The following is a 19,943-nucleotide window of genomic DNA, read 5'->3' on the forward strand; positions in this document are numbered from 1 at the left end:
TATATTCTAGTTCTAGTTCAAACAACTTTATTTCGGTCAATATGACCTAAAAAGTACAGCACAGTTCATACAATATAATTTAAAAGAGAAAAAGAATTACATCAAAAAGGAAACAGTTACATATGTTTAAAGGAAAACAATATACAAATCTCTTCCAAAGGGGAGACAAGGGCATTTCAAGGTGCATGGAATAAATAAATAAATATATAGATAAAAATAGGAGCATAATCAAAATGATAAACGTTATTCCCATTTATCCAATAGAGAATTATTTGTACTTGCGCTGGCTGCCCTAGATCTACAGATCACTCCTATACATAGGGTTTGGGGGGATTTTAGCGACCTAAATTTAAGAATTTTCTATAAATAACAGTGCTAACCGCCGGGTGATATTATTCCCAGCTGTTTGAAATACACTTATTGTTAAACCCCCTCAACGGTGTACTGTAGCATCTTGGGTTGATTTCATAAAAATCCTGCGAGTACACCACATAGAAAATAGGAAGCCTGCAACTGAGTAGACAATCGGTATGCTAGTGTCGTACTTCAGTATCCTGAAAGCCTTAGAGCACCGCCTGCTACCAAGGTTCCTACAAATCTGTTTCAACCAACAACTCCTCAGTTTATCATAGCCAGGACAACTAAAAACAAGCATTGGAAATGCAATAGGTGTCGCATTAGAAAAGTTGGAGCTATTGGTCATGTAAATGACAAATATTTTATTTATTTGTTGGTTTTTAAAACAGCTAAATTGATAGCTTTGTCATTTACAATGCCAATAGTTCTAACTTTCGCGAATGTGACACCTATAGCATTTGGAATGCAACACTGAAGAGAGGGTCCTGCCACAGCACTTAGTCATTCAAACTAAAACCTCCCTCCTCTAGATTTGCTTGGTGTGTTTGGACCATGGAGGCTGCGAGCATTGGCGGTTCGGGCACTGTGGCGGTGGTGTGTGTGTGTGTGTGTGTGTGTGTGTGGGAGGGTCTCTGTTCACATTTAGAGCTGAGCATAGGTATATTACCACCTCCCGGCTCACGGTGTTCACCGGTGGCCTACAAGTTGGAGACCCCCGGGTGAAATGCGCAGGGCCGGAGGCTCCCCGGATACATATTTTGGCAGCTGTAAGAAGTGGTGGACGGACGAAGTGGGAGAGTGGTGGGGGGGGGGGGTTCAAGTGGGGAGGCTAGAGAATGGAAGATATCTCGTGACAGGCTCCTGATCAGCTGCGACTTTGTGCTGATAAAATGTGTTTTCATGTTACAGCTATAGAGATGCACCTGCTCTCGTGCTTGTCCATATGCCACAAGCTTGTACTGTACTTCCCAAGACACGTCTGCTAGGATCACACCCCATTTTTGCTATGTACAACGGAATCCAACAATTCCACAGTTGCTGCTCCACTCAGTTTGCACTGAGCCCAGCAACTTAAACCTGTCTTTGGCCACATTATTTCTAATTTGCTTATTTGCTGCTTTTTGCACCGTCTCCATACACGTGTCCCTACTTCGAATGAAAAAAGACTCATCTTTTATAAAAAGTCGACAAAAACACCAACATCACTGGATACATAAGAAAATGGAATACTGTATTTGATTTAGAAAGTTCTTTTTACATATAGATAAACACGCAAGTTAAGGAAACAATGGCCAGCGCCCGAGGGAGTTTAGCGGGGGCCATAAGGTGCTATCAGATTCTCAGCAGAGCCTTTGCATAAAATGACTACAGCTGGCTCCTAAGCTCTCCAGAGCTCGGGGGCTCCTGGGCCCCCGGGGGAGGACAGTCAGGTTTGTCTGGGAACGGTAAGTGCGGGAGAGAGAGAGCGACGAGTGGGCATAGTGGAAGAAGTGGGGGGATGAAACAAAGAAAGAGAGAAGGGGCGAGAGGAGGAGGAAGGATAGAAAGATGAGAGATGGAGAGAGGGGAAAAGAAAAAAAATCGAGAGAAACAGAAGAGACGAGGGAGAAAACAGATGCTCACAGACGGAGAAACAGCACAAGAGGGGTTGTGTGGAGATATAGAGAGAGAAAAAAAAAAAAGACAGAGAGGGGGTAGCGACAGAGAGAGAAAACATGGGAAAGATGAGCTAGGAGAGAGAAATGAAAAAGGGGAGGCTGAAAAAATAACACGGCCTGGCGGCCGTGAGAGAGAGGGGAGGTGCTGACGGCTGGGGAGGGGGAGGAGAAATGCGAGCAAAATAACACGGCCTGGCGGCCGTGAGAGAGAGGGGAGGTGCTGGCGGCCGGGGAGGGGGGAGGAGAAATGCGAGCAAGGCTTTGTGAAATGCGAGCAAAATAACACGGCCTGGCGGCCGTGAGAGAGAGGGGAGGTGCTGGCGGCCGGGGAGAGGGAGGAGAAATGCGAGCAAGGCTTTGTGAAATGCGAGCATAATAACACGGCCTGGCGGCCGTGAGAGAGAGGGGAGGTGCTGGCGGCCGGGGAGGGGGGAGGAGAAATGCGAGCAAGGCTTTGTGAAATGCGAGCAAAATAACACGGCCTGGCGGCCGTGAGAGAGAGGGGAGGTGCTGGCGGCCGGGGAGAGGGAGGAGAAATGCGAGCAAGGCTTTGTGAAATGCGAGCATAATAACACGGCCTGGCGGCCGTGAAAGAGAGGGGAGGTGCTGGCGGCTGGGGAGGCGGAACAGATGGCGAAGACTGGCGATTTGATGCTGTGCATGCGCATTTTTACTCATTGAGCTTGCGCATTGAGCTAAAAGCGCACATGCACTTCATCAAATCGCCAGTCTAGTTAAAGTCTATTTAAGCCCCTATAGTCTCGCTCCGCTCAATGCGCATGCGCATTGACAGGCGAGACCTAAACACGTGGAGTACAGATTCCTCGGGGCGGTCGCATGCGGGGCAATTCACTGCTTGCAAACCCTTCCATTTGGATGTAAAACAACGGAGAGGGAGGGCCCCATGTCTGAACTATAGGTAGAGCTTTCTGGCAGCTACAGGTTTGATAATATCTAGAGCCTGCTCAAAGCATGGTGTGTCCTTAATTTCTAAAAAAAATTATGTAATTTGCCTATATGGGGACAACTATGAAGCTGAGCCAACCTGTACTCCGCAAAGTTTGCCTTCAGTACATTTCTTGTGATTAATGCAGACTCCAGGGCATCCCAGCAATCTCTCAACCCCATATTGGTTAGTATATATTTAATGTGGGCCAACCACGGCAATTTAACAGCCCCCGCAGGTTCAGTATTTCTATCAGTTCCTCCCTATAAGATAGAAGATCTGGGGTAGTCCACAATCGCCATTATCCCTAGATCTAATCAGAGCGGAATTAGTAGAGTGCTCCGTGGGAGTCTTAACAGCTGTCTAAGAAAATGATTCTCGACCTGCGATAAATTCTCAAGTTTAGAGTGGCCCCATAGTTCAGCACCGTAAAGCGCACCTCCCGGTGCTTGGGCCCTGTATATTTCAATTGCTGGGCTGACCGGTTTCTGGCTGGACTCACAGAAGACTCGCATGATGCCACCTGATGATTGTGCCAGTTTTAAAGATGAATTGATGATGTGGGCCCCCAGTCCATGGACTCAGTGATGGTAATGCCGAGGTAAATAAAAGAGGATACTTTTTCAAAAGGTTTGCCATCTAATGAAGGGTTCGGACATGTACTTTTAGGACAATTAAATGCCATAAATGTTGTTTTCTGCAGATTAATTTCTAAACCTCTTTCACTGTAGAAAACTTCAAATTTATTAGGAACTCTTTGTATCCCCATAGGAGATTTGGATACTAATAAAGTATCGTCGGCAAACATCATTTCAGGGATTAAACGGGAGGCTAGCTTGGGGGCATCAAGGTCTTTCTCTGCTGACAGGGAATCTATCAAGCCGTTGATGTATAGGCTGAATAGAGTGGGGGCCAGAACACAACCCTGGCGCACGCCACGCTTGATCGGGATGGGTGCAGTTAACTTCCCATCCCAAACAAACCTGATCTGCGCGAAGTTGTTCTCATGGAGCCGTTTAATCAAATTGATTAAGTAAGCTGGAACCCTCATCTCGCACAATACTGACCATAATTTATCCCTCTGGACCAAATCAAAAGCCGACCTCAGATCTAGGTAGAGACTACCCCCCTCCAGGCTCACGGTCTTCCAGTACAACATTTGTAACCTAAGTACTTGGTCCAGGGTAGACATCTTCTCCCTGAACCCTCCCTGTAGGTGGGATAGTATCCCCTTTTCTTCCATCCAGGTTTGTAGTCTCAGTAACAAGACCTGTGCAAAAAATGTTTGTGAGATGTCAATCAGGATGATTGGTCTATATTTAGTCGGTAGGAGCGGTGAACCTTTTTTAAAAATCTGAATTATTTCCACGCCAAACCACCTGGCGGGAATCTTTATACCCTGGAAAATTGCATTGAATAACACTTAAAAATAGGGGGCCCAGACAGATGGTTCACTCTGAAAAAGATCCCTGGGAATCTTATCCAGGCCTGGAGCTTTACCCGGGGCTATTTTTGCTAGAGCTCCATTTACTTCATTTATACTTATTGCTTTACTGGAGCTATCTTCCTCGGGTTAGTTAAGTTCCCCTTGGAAAAGGGGAGCAACAGTCCCCGAAAAACTTCCATCAGATGAAACACCATTCGTCATCTCTACCTCGGTATAGAGAGATTCGAAGTGATCCCGCCAGACCTCTTCGTCCAGGTTCGGGTCTACCATAGTGTTGGAAACAGAGCTACCAGTATTAACCACAAGCCAAAAAGTCCTCATGTCCCTATCTCCCAGGGCAATTCTCATTGTGTTCCATTTTTCCATTTACCACCCTTTTTTAGCTTCTAGAATAGCCGCTTTATATGCCTTCCTTGCAGATCTTATTTGTGGGCGATCATTGGCTTTAATAGAAGCGACTAATGATCTTTTAGCTTTACGGCAGAGATCGTTATACCAAAAGTGGGGAGGGGTCCTGCTGGGGCGATTGTTTTTTATTGGATAAAAAAAATTCAATGCAACTTCACCTAATCTAACCTGGTTCATCTGAACCGTATCCAAGTCTATGCCATCTCCATTATGAGATTTTGAGGTGGAGGCCGTCAAAAGCACTGGCAATATAGCTTCATATAAGGTGCTCAATTTATCTTCTGATTGACTGAAATCAGTCCATCGTACTCTCCGCCTGTAATTGGAGATTGTCAACCTGGAATCTATAGGGTTGTCCGAAGTGGACATACTCCCTAGGCTGAACGGTTTTAGTTCAAGTACAAGAGCGTAGTGGTCGCTATCCAGACGAGGCACAATTTTAAAATTAATAAATCTTCCCCAAGATTTGGAGTCGATTATGATATAATCTAGTAAAGAGCTGCGATCTTTTCTATAAAACGTAAAACCATTAGATGTATCTGAAGGGGTTCTCCCACTACACGCTCTTAATGAGTATTTCAGGACAAGAGTATTCAACTCAAGTAGCACAACCATTCCCGAGCTTCCTGGCCCCATGGCATCACACAAATGGTGCACTAGGCATGTAACACCACTATCATACCAATGAGCAGGATGGCTTATTTGGTAGTCCTCACCACCCATCAGTGTGAGTGTGGTGATATTCCCTCAGTACTGGTAAGTGATTGTCAGATACAAGAAGGGCCTAAAGCCACTGGGAATCTGCAACACAGTTACCAAAGCAAGTAATATAAAAGGGAACACAAGCCTACCAGTAGCTACAAGCCAAAAACGTAATTCTAAGTTCAAACTACTCCAGTAGGCTGGCTACTTTTTTTGTTCTCACCACTAATCAGTGTGCATCGTGGATGGGGTGCTACGCCCTTAGTATAGGTGAGTGTTTAGCAGGCTCCTGTGAACCAATCAGGAGCCAGCAGTGCAGTGACTGGTGTAGGTAATGTGTTAAATAATGAAAATCTAGTAGAAGGCAGAAGTAAAAAATCAATTTACAGTTCTTATTAGAATCAACTACAACGAAACCCAGAATTATAAAAAGACCCCAAGATGTAGTTTATTATTTAAGAGGCCACATACAAAACTTCGTTAGGAATGAGGGTGTGAAATGTTGTAAATCTCCTGGTTTTCCTGTTCCAGAGGACATAACCATGTTAAATGTAGAAAATGTTGATGTGCATATTAACTTACAAATACAAATATGTGTACAAAAAAGTTGTACCACTATTCATGAAAGATGACAAATATTTCCCAAATAAATTTCACAAGTATATTCGTCACCAATTTTTGTTTATTCTATAGTATCAACTTTCAAACTTTGCTTTTAAACCTATGACAACTTGAAAACAGACTTCAGACTGGGAAAAGTGTATTTTCGAAACACGAAAAAAACGTGGTACATAAAGATGCTTCCTTATCACTGTGAACTCCGCTGGGTAGTATTGATTTGTTTTCTGGTTTGTTTGTGACATTACAGAAGACAACCAGCCATATGGAAATCACTTTTTTTTTAAACCTTTATTGCAACACTACGAAAGTACAAGTATGGGCCTACAACCTCAGGGGCCGGCCGCTAGTCAGAAATGTAGCCAAACATAGCACGGTTCAACACAGCTCATCAGCCGACAGCCTTGAGGTCCGGCAGCAATTCAGGATAAAGTTTATCTTGGAACGCATGAATAAGGTACAGAACATAATAAAGGTTTCATTTTATATCATAGAAATAGACGGATCAGGTGCCATACAATCAAGCTAAAGGAGACGGGGGACAGGCCAAGAAACAGGATATACGTCAGAAACAACAATATGAGGAACCCTGGCGCCAATACTTATGTAGCGAAGTGAACAACAATACCAGAGACAGTTTCGTAAGCGCCGGTTCCCAGATCCTGCCCACCCTGACTTTCGATTAACCTAGGAAGCGTGAGCACTAAATTCCAGAACACAGTGTAATCAGAATAGTACACAGATGGTACTGACCCGAGAGGAAAGAAAGGGAAGGGAGAAAAAGGCCATAGAAAATAAGAAAGGCAAAATAAAAATAAAAAAACTGTCCCACCCCCCACCCTGCACCCCTGCCGATGGCTATAGCCTAACCCCACTAGCAGCGTGCCTGTCGCCCTAAACAAACTAAAACCCCTAAAAGAAGGGAAAGAAAGAGGAAAAGCGGGAGGAGGGCCTAGTAGTACCTGCCCCCAGCCCCCTACTCCCCCCGCCAGAAACAGGCAACCCCTATCGCAAAGAGACTGATATGGAGCGAGCCTTATGAGAGAAAATAGGGGCACCGTGACACACCGCCCAGCCTCTTAACTCAAATCATCATAAGTCGAACAGTCACAATACCATTTCAGACCGCCCTGAGTTGAGTAATCTCACCCCTGACCCTTCCGGACCAGCACACAAGCCCTCCCCAACGAAACCCAAGGGCATACAAGCACGTCATAGAGGAGAGCGAAGTCATCGAGAGTCAATCCGTTACCACTTGCAGCAAGTAAGTCCACGGGAGCTTCAGGTGCAGAAAGCCTCCCTCTCCCAACCAAACAGTCTCGATGTTTCTTGCCCCGGGGTCGCAACGTTTCCAAAAAGGGGGGGGGGGAGACGATCACCAGATGAAAAAAGGTCTACAACACAAGTCTCCGGGGGTAGGGAGCCAGTCAATACCTCAAGAGTCAGTAACGGTGGAAGGTGCAGTGGCATTCTCAAGACCTCCAGGACACCATCTTCCAGGGCTGCATCCGATGATTCCAATACTCGCATCCCCATGGGGTCCTCGCAGTGAGTCAAAATGGCCGCTGGTTGAATGGCTACAGATGGTAGTTCAAATAGTGGGGCAGGGTCCGGTACAATATGCAGAATCCCAGACAGGCTTGCATCCATTTTATTCATGGAGTCAGTCATTTGTGATTGAAGCGCCTAGAGTTCTGCCAGCACTGACCTCAGCGATGGCTCGGACACATTTCGATCCATGGTCTCACGCCCGATACCGATCACAATCACCCTCCGAGTGAATTAGTGTCTCCGGGGGAGACAAACAGGGATCACAAGAGAGCAAGCGTGGACAGCAACCCGTCGTTCTCCACAGCCGCGATCACCCGGCTTAACGCCGCAGGCCGGGGCCCCAATCCGCCGAGCCCCGGAGGGAGCCGGTACCGGGTCCGCGGGATGGGAACCCCCACCTGCCGTCAGTAGCAAGCAAGGTCACCTCTCCATCGGTGCTGAGCAAAGAGAACAATCACTGCCAATTCCGGGCGCAAAATAAGCCTCCACTACGCTCGACGGGACCCTGCCTGGGTCTCTCAGCCGTTGTTGTTGCACTACCACTCGGCCACGCAGATACTCGAGGCCCCGGCTTCACCGCTGGAGTAGGCCACAATCTTCAACACGGTGTAACTCCGTGAAACCGGCCGATAAAAGTTCCCGGATTTCACCCTCGGAGTGAGGAACTGTTCATGTACGCAGGGGCTGGGCGTAAAATCAGGATATTGTGCAGAATCTTGCGGCGGGATACGGAGGTCGGCGGAGCCGGGAGCCTAAGCAGCCATCTTGTTTGCCGTCGTAGCTCCTCCCGAAAATCATTTTTTAATCTTTTATGAAAGAGGATACCCTGTTGCATTGTTACTCCACATACCCTCGGGTATGAGACACAATTATCCTAAAATATATCTTGGGTTCATTTCAGAAATGAACCCCTCGCTGGGTTCTGAGCTGCAAAACACATCCAATTCAGGGACCTGCCTGAAAAACAGAGGTGCTCAAAACGAGTTTGGCTGCCTAAGCAGTTCGGTCCATGTCCTCACATCTGCACTATGATACCCCATCTCTACTCGCATTGTCTAATATGTGCGATGGCCAATGTACATCCCTGTGGCCATGATAGCCTTCACTTTGATAGAAAACTCTTAACAGCAGATTAACTGCACAGGCCATCTGCACTACCTTGCTCTCTCTATAATACACATTCCCTTTGTCCATTTGTTGTTATTCACCTACACTTCAGTGAGAATGACTATCCCTGCACTGAATTGGGTAGGATTATCAGAGTCAATAGAATACTAATGACATTTATAAGGTACAAATAAACATACATTACAAAATATGGTAATTGGGAAGAAGAAGCGGCCCAACGGCTAGGCCGGTCGATCTCAAATCTGGGGGACCGGGTTCGAGTCTTGGCAATGACGTTCAACATCCTGTGATTCTGGGCAAATCACTTAATCTCCCCATGGCTATGAGTGTGTCCTTGTGTAACGCAACTGGTGCTCATGTAAAGCGCTCTGATACCTGATACTTTCGGGTCAACTTTGCACTATATAAAAAGATAATATATATTTTAAAAATTGGTGAATGATAATGGAGTGATGATGAGGCCTTTAAATTTAGTTTTTATCTTGTCCCTTTTGCTGTCCTTTAAACACAGGTCAAATGTCAGGCTATTTCTTCTGACATATTGGTGCTTATCTTTTAACCTCTCTACGGGAGTTCGCCTGGGTTGTGTTTTAGCCCCAATTTTATTTCTTTTATGTATTAAAGGGTTGTTTTCTTCTTTAGTTACACAGGGAAAAGATTTTCCGAAAGTGAAAGCCAAATATATGCGGACTCTACTTTACGCAGATGATGCGGTGTGGTATCTCCCTCTTCGAACCCCCCCCCCCCGGCGGCTCTGCATGTGATGGAGCTGCTCGCGGTGACATCACTTAGAATGTCACCGCGACCAGCGTTCCAAGGCGAGCGACGGGGACACTGCTGAGGAGGCTGCTTAGCGAGGCTGTGGCTGAGGTCGCAGTTGTTGGCATTTTCTTATATAAATAAATACTTCTGTTCAACTACGTGACGGCTCTGACTCTCCTTAAGCCTTTACTACACTAGCGACGAGGGTTAACCTTCTGCGACCTCAACACGCTGGGAAGAAAAAAAAAGAAAACAAGAAAAACAGCTGACTCGTGGAATCGCAGCCGTCTGACTGTCACCTCCAAGAAGTAAGGTAACGCCTGCCAGCCATCCCTGCGCGATAAACCCAGACTTTTCCCAACGTCCCGTGTGGTGTGTAATCTAATCTGCAGCCTTAAAAGTGAGTGAGACGTCTCCTTGTGTCGGAGCCTGGCCAGCGGATATTTATAGCGCCACCAGGGTCAAGAAGGAAAGCGGGAGCGTGGCGCGCGGTCTCTTCACCCTCCTCATCATTGCATTGTAGTTGGTGACAGGCAGTCACTTCTTCGGGACTGAACTTCAATGCAGGGAACCGTTTACTAAAAAAAAAAATAGCACAGAGGAAGACCAGTTATTTGTTTTAGTATCCCTTAAAGTGGGAGTAGGAGACACGAGCAATTCACGTTAGGGGGCACGCTCAGCACAACGCAAAGCGCGAAGGGAGCCAGCGCATTAGGCGGCTGTCTAGTGACTTAGAAACATCATCAACGAGTTGGATGAATAACCATTAGGCTGGCAAGTGACATTTGCGAGAAGCATCCCCCACCCCTGCAACCCTGCCGTCTAAGAAGTTCTGCTGTCTTGGAAAGCCCACGCAGCGAGGCGTGCATGTGTGTGACAACTTCCCTGTCACCTCAGGGGGTGTGTGTAATCTAACACGGCTGGCGAGACGCATTTATTGCCACACGTAATTGGGCACTGCCAGTTGTTTGAGGAGAATATAAAAGGTTTCAGGAACTGTTGGTGATTTCAACGCTGGGAAGTGATGTGAATGAAGAAGTTTATTTGCACCTTTTGGAACTTACTGTTGGAACTGTGCTGGCAGTGAAAGAAGATCTCGTGTTTTTGCACTTTGAGCAAGTTGTGACTTTTCCAACGGCATGCCATGCGCTGAGTACATTCAGTCCCAGGGTGAATGGGCTGTGCATGAAAAAGAAAATATATATATATTTCGTTTTGTGTTTTGTAACTTTACTATTACCACTGCCAGTTGAAGGTCTCTCTCACCCTTCCATGTATCCGTAGGCTCACCTGTACCGCAGTATCAGTTCAGTGACCAATTGTAATGTTCTGTATCCCTTGATGCAGGGAGTGTGGGCCGTGCAGAGGCTTCTCAACATAGTTTTTGCAAGAAGCTCGACTAGATTATATCATTATTAGCAGAAGTGTGTCCTTTAGTAGGTTTTTTTTTTCAGGCATACTTCCCTTGGTACAGACCTATAGTGTCTTCACCTACATTTCAAGTTTTACAGTGGGTTGGCGCATTCCTCTTGGAGGGTTAACTCATACTTAAACCGTTGCGGAATAAACATGCAAAGTGTGACCCCTCCACCCTTTTTCTTAACCAGCCCAGGTGACCCCACCATCATATGGAAAAAATGGAAAAAAGTGTTTTTAAACTATGCTACTGTGTGTGTGGGCCTAACCTGGGGTTAGAAAGAAAAGTTGCATTGCTCAAGAAGCAAGAGGTCTGAATGAGTTTGAAGTAAGTCTAAAGAAACTAGATTTGCACTACCTCCCCAAGACTAGCACTATCATGGAGAGGTACCACTTTGGGAAGAGAGCACAGAAGGAAGGAGAGTCAATAGAAGATTTTGTGTCTGAGTTGAGAAAATTGGCCGCCACTTGCAAGTTTGGTGGTGCGAGTGAGGAGAGAATTAGAGACCAATTTGTTCTGACTTGCAGGATGGAGCGAGTGCGTGAGGAGCTATGGCTTAACGATAACCCACCGTTAAGAGAGGTTCTTATCATAGCCAAGCAGGTAGAGCACATGCTGCAGTGTGTCAAGGAGATAAAGCAAGACTCAGGGGAGAAGAAGAACGATGACAAGACAAATGTCAGTGAAGTGGTGACCGAATGCGAAGCAGTGTCCGTAGTCAAAGGACAGAAGGTAGCGGGCAGAGAACAGAAGGAGGGCAGGCAGGGAGGATCGTTCAAGGGTACCTGCTATAGGTGTGGCAAGCCAGGGCACCTAGCCAACGACAAAGAGTGCCCCGCCCTCAGATTCACATGTAACAAATGTGGTAAGAAAGGCCATTTCAAGCAATACTGTAAGAGCGGGCAGGCCGTCAGTAGACAGAGTAGGGACAGAACAAATGTGGTGTGTGACGAGATTATGGTGCAAGTACAGGAAATGAAGGTCCAAAGTCCCAGCAACCCCATGTGTGGAGAAATTGTGGTACAAGTTGATGAAGGTCAGGTCAGCAGCCCAAAAGACACCATGAAAGTAGGAGAGGTTGACCTGGAAGCGTTGTTTGACTCCTGTTCGAGAATAACAATTATCAATGCTAAGGATTTCTCACGGGTGTCTAAGGGAAAGATAACCTTGAGGAGTTTGGATTTGAGGCCAGGAGGGTATGCTGGGCGCCCCATCTCTATGAAAGGATATTTTCTAGGGAGAATAGAATATAGCAACAGGACAACAGTGTCTAAAGTGTATGTATCCACAGTAGGAGACAACATCTTGGGGTGGCAAGCACAGAAGGAGTTAGGAGTTTATCTCAATCCCAACAGCAATCCCCAGATTCTCATACAGGAAATACAAGAATGCAAGACTGACGTCACAACAGAGTTTGCTGAGGTGTTTAGAGAAGAGCTTGGATGCCTGAAGAACTACTGTCACAAAATAAGATTAAAGGAGAACGCCAAGCCAGTTGTAGCTAAAGTAAGAAAACTCCCCATTTCTATCCAGGAGGAGGTCAGATCTGAATTAGAGAAATTATGCAAGGCTGGGGTCATCGAACCAGTAGAAGCAACTGAATGGTTGGCACCCATCGTGGCCGCGAAGAAGAAGGATGGGTCAGTCCGGCTCTGCATCGACTTAAGGGCCTTAAACAAAGAGGTCGTGGTCGAACGATATCCCTTACCGAACATCACCCAAATGATGAGCATGCTTGAGGGTGCCAGGGTGTTTTCCACTCTCGATCTCACCTCGGCCTATTTCCAGATAAAACTACACGAAGAGTCTCAGGAACTCACGGCTTTTGTGACACCTATGGGCGCATACAAGTTCAAAAGAATGCCTTTTGGGTTGGTCTCGGAGGCCGCCGTGTTTCAAAGAATCATGGGCAACATCCTTAAAGGCATCCCTGGCGTCATGTGTTACCAGGACGATGTGCTTATTTTCGCAAAGGACCATGCAGAGCATGATAAAAGACTAAGATGCGTGCTGGGGAGGTTCTTGTCTCAAGGCCTTACCGTGAAAAAAAACAAGTGTGTGTTTGGCTGTGCAGAGTTGGACTTCCTGGGACACAAGGTGACGACTGAAGGAATACGTCCCAAGGCCGAACTGCAAAACACCATTGTGAATCTGTCACCCCCCAAAGGCAAGGACGAGATCAAGTCGTTCATGGGGATGTTGGAGTTCTATGGAAAGTTCATAAGAAACCTGGCAGGCAGGACTTACGCCATCAGGCTGCTGCTGCTGAAGAAGGAAAATGAGTTCAAATGGAGCCAGGAGTGCCAGAGGGAGTTCGAGGGTGTAAGGAGGGCACTCGCAGAGGCCCCCAGTCTGAAGTCATATATACCCAACCGAGCAACGGTAGTCACCACCGATGCAAGCGCCAAGGGGCTGGGAGCTGTCCTCACCCAAAAAGGCGAGGAAGGAGAAGAAACCATAGCTTTTGCCTCAAGGTCACTTCAGAAGTCCGAGAACAACTACTCAGTGATCGAAAAAGAGGCTTTAGCAGTATCTTGGGCGGTAGGAAAGTTCAGAGACTTCCTGTGGGGAACTCAGTTCACCCTTCGTACTGACCACAAGCCATTGGTAGAAGTATTCAGTAAGAAGAGGCCTGGATGCCATCTCCAGCAGGATAAGGCGTTGGGTAGTCAGCCTCCAAGAATACACGTTCGACGTAGAGTATGTCCCAGGAACGCAAAACCTCGCAGCTGACTGTCTATCCAGACTCGTCAGTGAAGAAGAGTCGAGAGTGAAGCAAGAGATGGCAGATGAAGAGGAGGAGGGCCTCCTGATGGAGAATGTCTGCACCATCCAGAGGGCATTGGGTGAAGAAACATGGAGAAAGGCGCTGGGAGAGGACAAGATACTGGAGGAGATTTGCATAAGAGTAAAAAGCAGATGGAAACACGGTGACAAGCGTGATGGAAACCTACAGCCATACCTGGCCATTAAGGATGAGTTGACCATCATTGACGGATGCCTGTTCAGGGGAACGAGGCTTGTACCTCCTGCAACAGTGAGAGACAACCTGGTCGAGTTAGCCCACGAAGGGCATTTGGGTATCACCAAAACCAAACAAAGACTCAGGGAGAGCTATTGGTGGCCGAACATGGACCTGGTCACCGAAAGGAGAATCAGAGAGTGCATTCCATACAGCAACAGCGACAAGGTCCTGAAACAACAGACGCCCCCCATGGTGTGTAGGCCGCCCCCGTCAGGACCGTGGGATGAGTTGGCATTAGACATCGTGGGCCCAATGTCTGGAGAACTGCGGACGCCTTACATCTTGGTGCTCGTGGATTTGTATTCTCGGTGGCCGGAGATAAAATTCGTCAGTGAAGTCACGACCAAGACAGTCATCGGATTTCTACAGGAGGTGTTCATCCGAGAGGGACTCCCCAGCAACATCCTCACGGATAATGGAGTACAACTATGCTCAAAAGAGATGGAAGACTTCCTTGAAGAAAGAGGTATCAGACACAAACGTTGCGCTTTATACCACCCCGAAACCAATGGCATGGTCGAGCGTTTTAACAAAACCCTCAAGGAGAGCATCCAGTTGGCCAAAGCCAGTGGCATAAGCTGGAAAGAAGAGGCTTGGAGGCGTTTAGAAGCATACAGGTTCACGCCGCATCAAACAACGGGCGTCACCCCGTTCGAACTACTCCGCGCCAGGATACCCAACACCAAGCTGACCCCAGGGTGGATGGAGTGGCACAAGGGGTGGTCAGACCGAACCAAAGAAAAGGAAAGCCTGGGGAAGCAAGAACAAGCCATGAAAAGGAGGAAAGAAGGATACGACCAGCACAAGGCCACACGGGAGGTCGAATTCTAAGTAGGAGATAACATCAAAATCAGAGCTCCCACAGGGAGGGCAAGCTGGTCAGGGTACAGCAGCCCTACTAAAATCACCAAACTATTCAAGAATGCAGTCAAGACTCAGGAAGGGAAAATATGAAACCTAGGGAGAGTTGTAAAATACCACCCTCCAAGAAATGACCCTGAAAGTGCAAGGGGGGTGAAGGGTGAATCAAGACAGGACCTTAGTTCCACCACCAAGAAGCAGTCAGTTGTCCCTCACACAAGCTACAGGCCCAACAGGAGAGTGACCAGACCCCCTAGGCATTTTGATCAATATGTAATGATGTAACTGTTGCCTCTCTGCCTACTGTGAGTAGCCCTCCCACTAGGTCAGGGTCTAAGTTGTTATCCTCCCTAGAACTGGTTTCTTAGGCTACCCCATGTTTTCTTGCTGTACACGTTGTATTTTATGTTTTCATTCTGCAGGGAAGGGGGGTGTGTGGTATCTCCCTCTTCGAACCCCCCCCCCCCGGCGGCTCTGCGTGTGATGGAGCTGCTCGCTGTGACATCACTTAGAATGTCACCGCGACCAGCGTTCCAAGGCGAGCGCCGGGGACACTGCTGAGGAGGCTGCTTAGCGAGGCTGTGGCTGAGGTCGCAGTTGTTGGCATTTTCTTATATAAATAAATACTTCTGTTCAACTACGTGACGGCTCTGACTCTCCTTAAGCCGTTACTACATGCGGTTTTGCTCTCATGCACCCCAAATGGTCTAAGAGGTCTTATAGATGCCTTTGTTAAGTTTATGGATGATCAATATATCCTAGACATATTATATGATGTGTGGTAAGCACCAACGTAAAACTGGGCCCATGCTGATTAAGGGACAAAATATTAGGCAGGTTAGTGAGTTTTCCTATTTGGAAGTAACTTTAGATTCTAGGGTTAGGTGGTTGTCCTGTATATATCGCAATGCGGCTCGCGTTTTAACATCTCTGTGGAGGGCCATATTTGGGTTGGCGTGGGGAGTCAGTAATAAACCAATCCTACCTTTACTGGAGGTGTACAAACGTAAAGGTTTACCTATTCTTACTTTTGGGGCATCTATACGGGGTTATAGGGACTACTCAGGTGTTCAACAGAAGGAGAATCGTTTTTGCTGGCGATTGCTTGGTGTTAGACCAGGTAGTCCCTATTTCTTTTTAAATGTGGAATTAAGCCCGGGTTTTTTGGAAGATGGCATAATCTTGCTCCACTTCACCTCTGCATAGCGGTATGCAGGATTATACATAGTGAATTTAATCCGGAGATTATTACTGATTGCTTAGCATGTGATTTGGGGCACAAAAACCCATGGCTAAGTTATATTAGAAGTACTGCTGAAAGCTTAAGAAGATCAGAGTTGTACTTGTCTCCACGCTTGCTGAATAAAAGGGAGAGTAGCTTTGTTAAAAATGATTTTTTGAGATTTGCAACTGCTGCTAGAGAGGCAGAGGAATTGGGGAAACAATCTCTGAGAGTTTACATTATGTTCAAGACATGCAAGGGGACTGAACCGTATCTTTCGCAGGTCAAAAATGTTTTCGAAAGATCGTTCTTGACCAGGTTCTTATTGTGCTCTATCAGATGCAACCTTTGTTTACCTCTGGGACAGTGCAACAAAAAAATATATCCTAGTGTGCCCCTGAGATGGTACTTGCCTTTTGACAATGATGCACTTTACAGTTTTTTGTAAATAGTTTGAAACCTTTATACATAGACATTTATTACGTACTTTAAAATCTCAGGGTTTTTGACAATGTTGACCAGCATTTTATTATCTCAGTATGTTACCCAATCCCGATGTGTGTTCTTCAGCAGGAGTTTTTTTTTTAAATGGACTACGATGGTGCAACTTTGTAGATTTTTTTATATTTGTATATGTTAAGTTTTATTAATTTATTCAATGTGTAACTGTGTATTTCAATGTGCTGACTCCTCTTTTATGATTTTTAATAATCCAATAAAGATAATACAATAAAAATTGTTGCTTATGCTTTAACATGGAGATTGGTGTTTACTTTTGTTTCTCTGACTGAAAAGTGACAGCATGTTGTAAAGTGAACTATCTGACAATCTTGCTGTGGTATGGGTCGTGTGAAAGGTAAGGCTGTAGGGTGTATTTCGTTTTCTACCACACATAATGTAAATACCTGTAAATTAACGGGATTGATATTTCAAAATATATCAGCAATCGGTAAAGCACAAATGAAGCACTTTTGTGTAATTTTGAAGTGCAAAAGAAACAAAGATTTTAATAGGATCAAATCAATACACTTGGTGATGCACAGATGAAATATTTGTTGAAACACTATTACAATGCATCATTAAAACTGGACGTCTGAGCAAATTTAGAGGTCATTTCAATGCAAAATGTGCTGTCAGAAAATGTCTGTGTACTAACAAACCATGCTGCAAAATACACCACCAGCTACCTACTACGCAGTTATCACTCTCCTGCTGAACACATTTGCTACACCTGTTCTTTGTGTGGTGCTTGGATTTTTTACAATCCCTAGGACTTCCGTGATGTAACCTCATGTCTCTTTAATTCCCTACCAGACACCCCCTGCCCCTTTGTGGGTTCCAGCCTTCTCTTCCTCCATCTTTCCACTTAATGTGCTTTTCCCTTTCTTGCTCTCTGTAAATGTCAGAGAGTAGAAAAATGAGAGCCGGGCCCCCACCAGCAACCATTGGATCAAATTAACCACAGGCAGAACCACCCTCAGTCTGAAAATGACCCAGCACCAGTGCCAATGGGTACTCCATGTGGTGAATAATTCACTAGAGTAGGCATGCTCGAAATGCGCAAAAACTGTGTTTCTTTATTTTTTACTCCTAAAGTAAAAACATTTTCTTCTTTGGAAAAAAACCTTAACCTGTCCCCAAAAAAGTTAGGTGACATTTTGATTCCAACTGTTGAATGTAGGGAACAGCAAACTTTGTTAATCTCAACAAATTACATTTGAGACTGTTACCATGGTATGCATGGCCAACCTTATTCCCCTGGAAGCCCCCTTCAGGCACTTTACACAAGGACTACCACTGCAAAAATCCAAAATACGTTGCCAGCATATTGATCTGCAAATAAATGTTCACGGATCCTGCAAGTTTTTGTGTTAAATGTTCATGCGCACAAAAATGTGTCAATTAAAGATCTGCACTCTTTTAAAGTCATAGCTCTACAAAACAGTGATAGACAATTTTCTAACTTTAAGTCTAGAAATCTGTAAAAAAATTAATTCTAGGAGCTTCAGTCATAATGTGTCTAAGAACTGGAGCCAAAACTCAAATAGGGATACGTGGCATCCAAAGAGTCGTGCAGTAGTACCTTGGCCATGTCATGGGCAAAAGACACTGGCAGCCTCTAGACCTGGAGAAAAGGCCTGTTACATAAAACCAATCTAAATATCACACAAAGGTAACTTCCAGCAGCTCCATTCAAAACTAACGTCTAATATTTGTATCAGACTTCAACTTTCAAAAGCAAATAAATCCTATAAATGAGTACTAAATTCAATAACTTAAAACATAAACAACCTGAATTCTGAAAAATGATGGGCATGCAAATGAATAGGACCACTGGTATTCCATGTAGTATAATTTGTACTTGTGTTAATGAGTGATCACTTCCTTAAAGCTGGTGCACGTGTCACTTGCATAGCTATTTGCCTTTAGGGCTTGGGTGTGAGCCATACCCTTATCCCTTTCTTCACCTACCTCGGCCCTTCCTTCCCTTTACCTGGGATTTTCCACATCCAAAACCGACAGCAATGCCAGTACTAAGCACACACTTGAGGACATAAGGCAAGTCCCTACAACCCACAAATCAGGAACATACACCACAAAATGTAGACCCTTTCAAGGCCCAAACCCTCTTTGAGAGCGTTTCTGAAAAGGAAGCTTTTCTATTGTATGTATTTTGCACCAACTACAGCGGATTGCATACCCATTATCTGACTAGCCAGGTAAATTCCACACAGAGGCCACCAAGAGACATTTGTGAGCGATTAATAGCAATCAGAATTAATATTCAATGTCACTGCCTCTTCAAGACTCAATGCTCACCACAGAAGACACTATTTCCCATAGCAACTGACCATGCAAAATATTGAAGACGGCCATGTGACTTGCTGTGGATGCTGCTTCCAACATCTGGTGCTCGTGTCTGTTGCAAATGATGCTATTCAAGGCAGCAACCATCCCCAAGAACTGGTAACAATGTTAATTTTTAATGACACTGTTAAGGAGGACCATGTAGTCACGTCACTACTGAGAAAACTACTCCACACGGTTGGTTCTCATCGGGAAATTATGCAATGCATGTCAGCATGACATGGGAAGAGGCCAGGCTCAGTTTCTTGAGAAGCTGTGTATCCTCGTCTTCACCACAAAGTACAGTACCGGGGAGTCTCACGCAACCATCTCCCCGATCACATTCACTTTTTTTTTTAAACCATACTGGAACCCCCAACTCAGATGTTTCTCTAACGTGTATTTATATCTTCATAGTTGACAGCTCTTTCTGTACTCATCATCTACACCTTTTGCTCTTTTTTGTCTATCCTAAAGTAGATCTCTCTCAGGTTCGAGGGCTCCAGATGAGATACTTGTAGGTTGTATTTGGATATCAGTGACTAGTTACTTTGGGACCTCATTTTTGTTACTGTGGCTATGTCTCAATTGCCGGCCTGCATGCTTTCCAAAAGGCCTACTGGTACTTTGGTGGCCAGGTTTGGGGGAGCGGAGGTAGAGTTCCTAATGTAGTAGAGGACAGAAAGTAATAATCTAAGAGTCGCCTGCCCTACCTGTTCCAGCTGTTCCAGCGATGAGTTCAGAATATGGTTCAGTTCTGCAAACATCCTCGTAAGCCCTATTTAGAGGATACAAAAAGAAATCAAGAGGTTAAAGCACAAGGACATTGTGTTATGTTCTGCATAAAATGTGTAAGGTTTTTTAAACTTTGATATTTCAGAGACACAAAAATAAGAATATATAAACACCTTTTCATTACAACCAGTGTCTTGCTTTAGGCTTAAGAATCAGTTCCTAAGGCAAGCAGAACTTCAATACAGCAGGTAGAGTTATC

General features: G+C 45.5%; 1 protein-coding gene across 4 annotated transcripts in view; it reads right to left on the reverse strand.

The window, feature by feature from the left end:
- Nucleotides 1-19,943, reverse strand: part of ELP6 (elongator acetyltransferase complex subunit 6) — a 245,900-nt gene that overhangs the window by 211,309 nt on the left and 14,648 nt on the right. For all 4 annotated transcript variants that reach the window (XM_086941011.1, XM_086941013.1, XM_086941012.1 and 1 more), the window contains exon 2: nucleotides 19,663-19,727. In XM_086941011.1, coding sequence (XP_086797137.1) covers nucleotides 19,663-19,716 — 54 coding nt within the window. In that variant the 5' untranslated portion in view covers nucleotides 19,717-19,727. The remainder of the gene's footprint in view (nucleotides 1-19,662; nucleotides 19,728-19,943) is intronic.

This window comes from Lissotriton vulgaris, chromosome 10 (assembly GCF_964263255.1).
Source record: "Lissotriton vulgaris chromosome 10, aLisVul1.2, whole genome shotgun sequence".
Lineage (NCBI taxonomy): Eukaryota > Metazoa > Chordata > Amphibia > Caudata > Salamandridae > Lissotriton > Lissotriton vulgaris.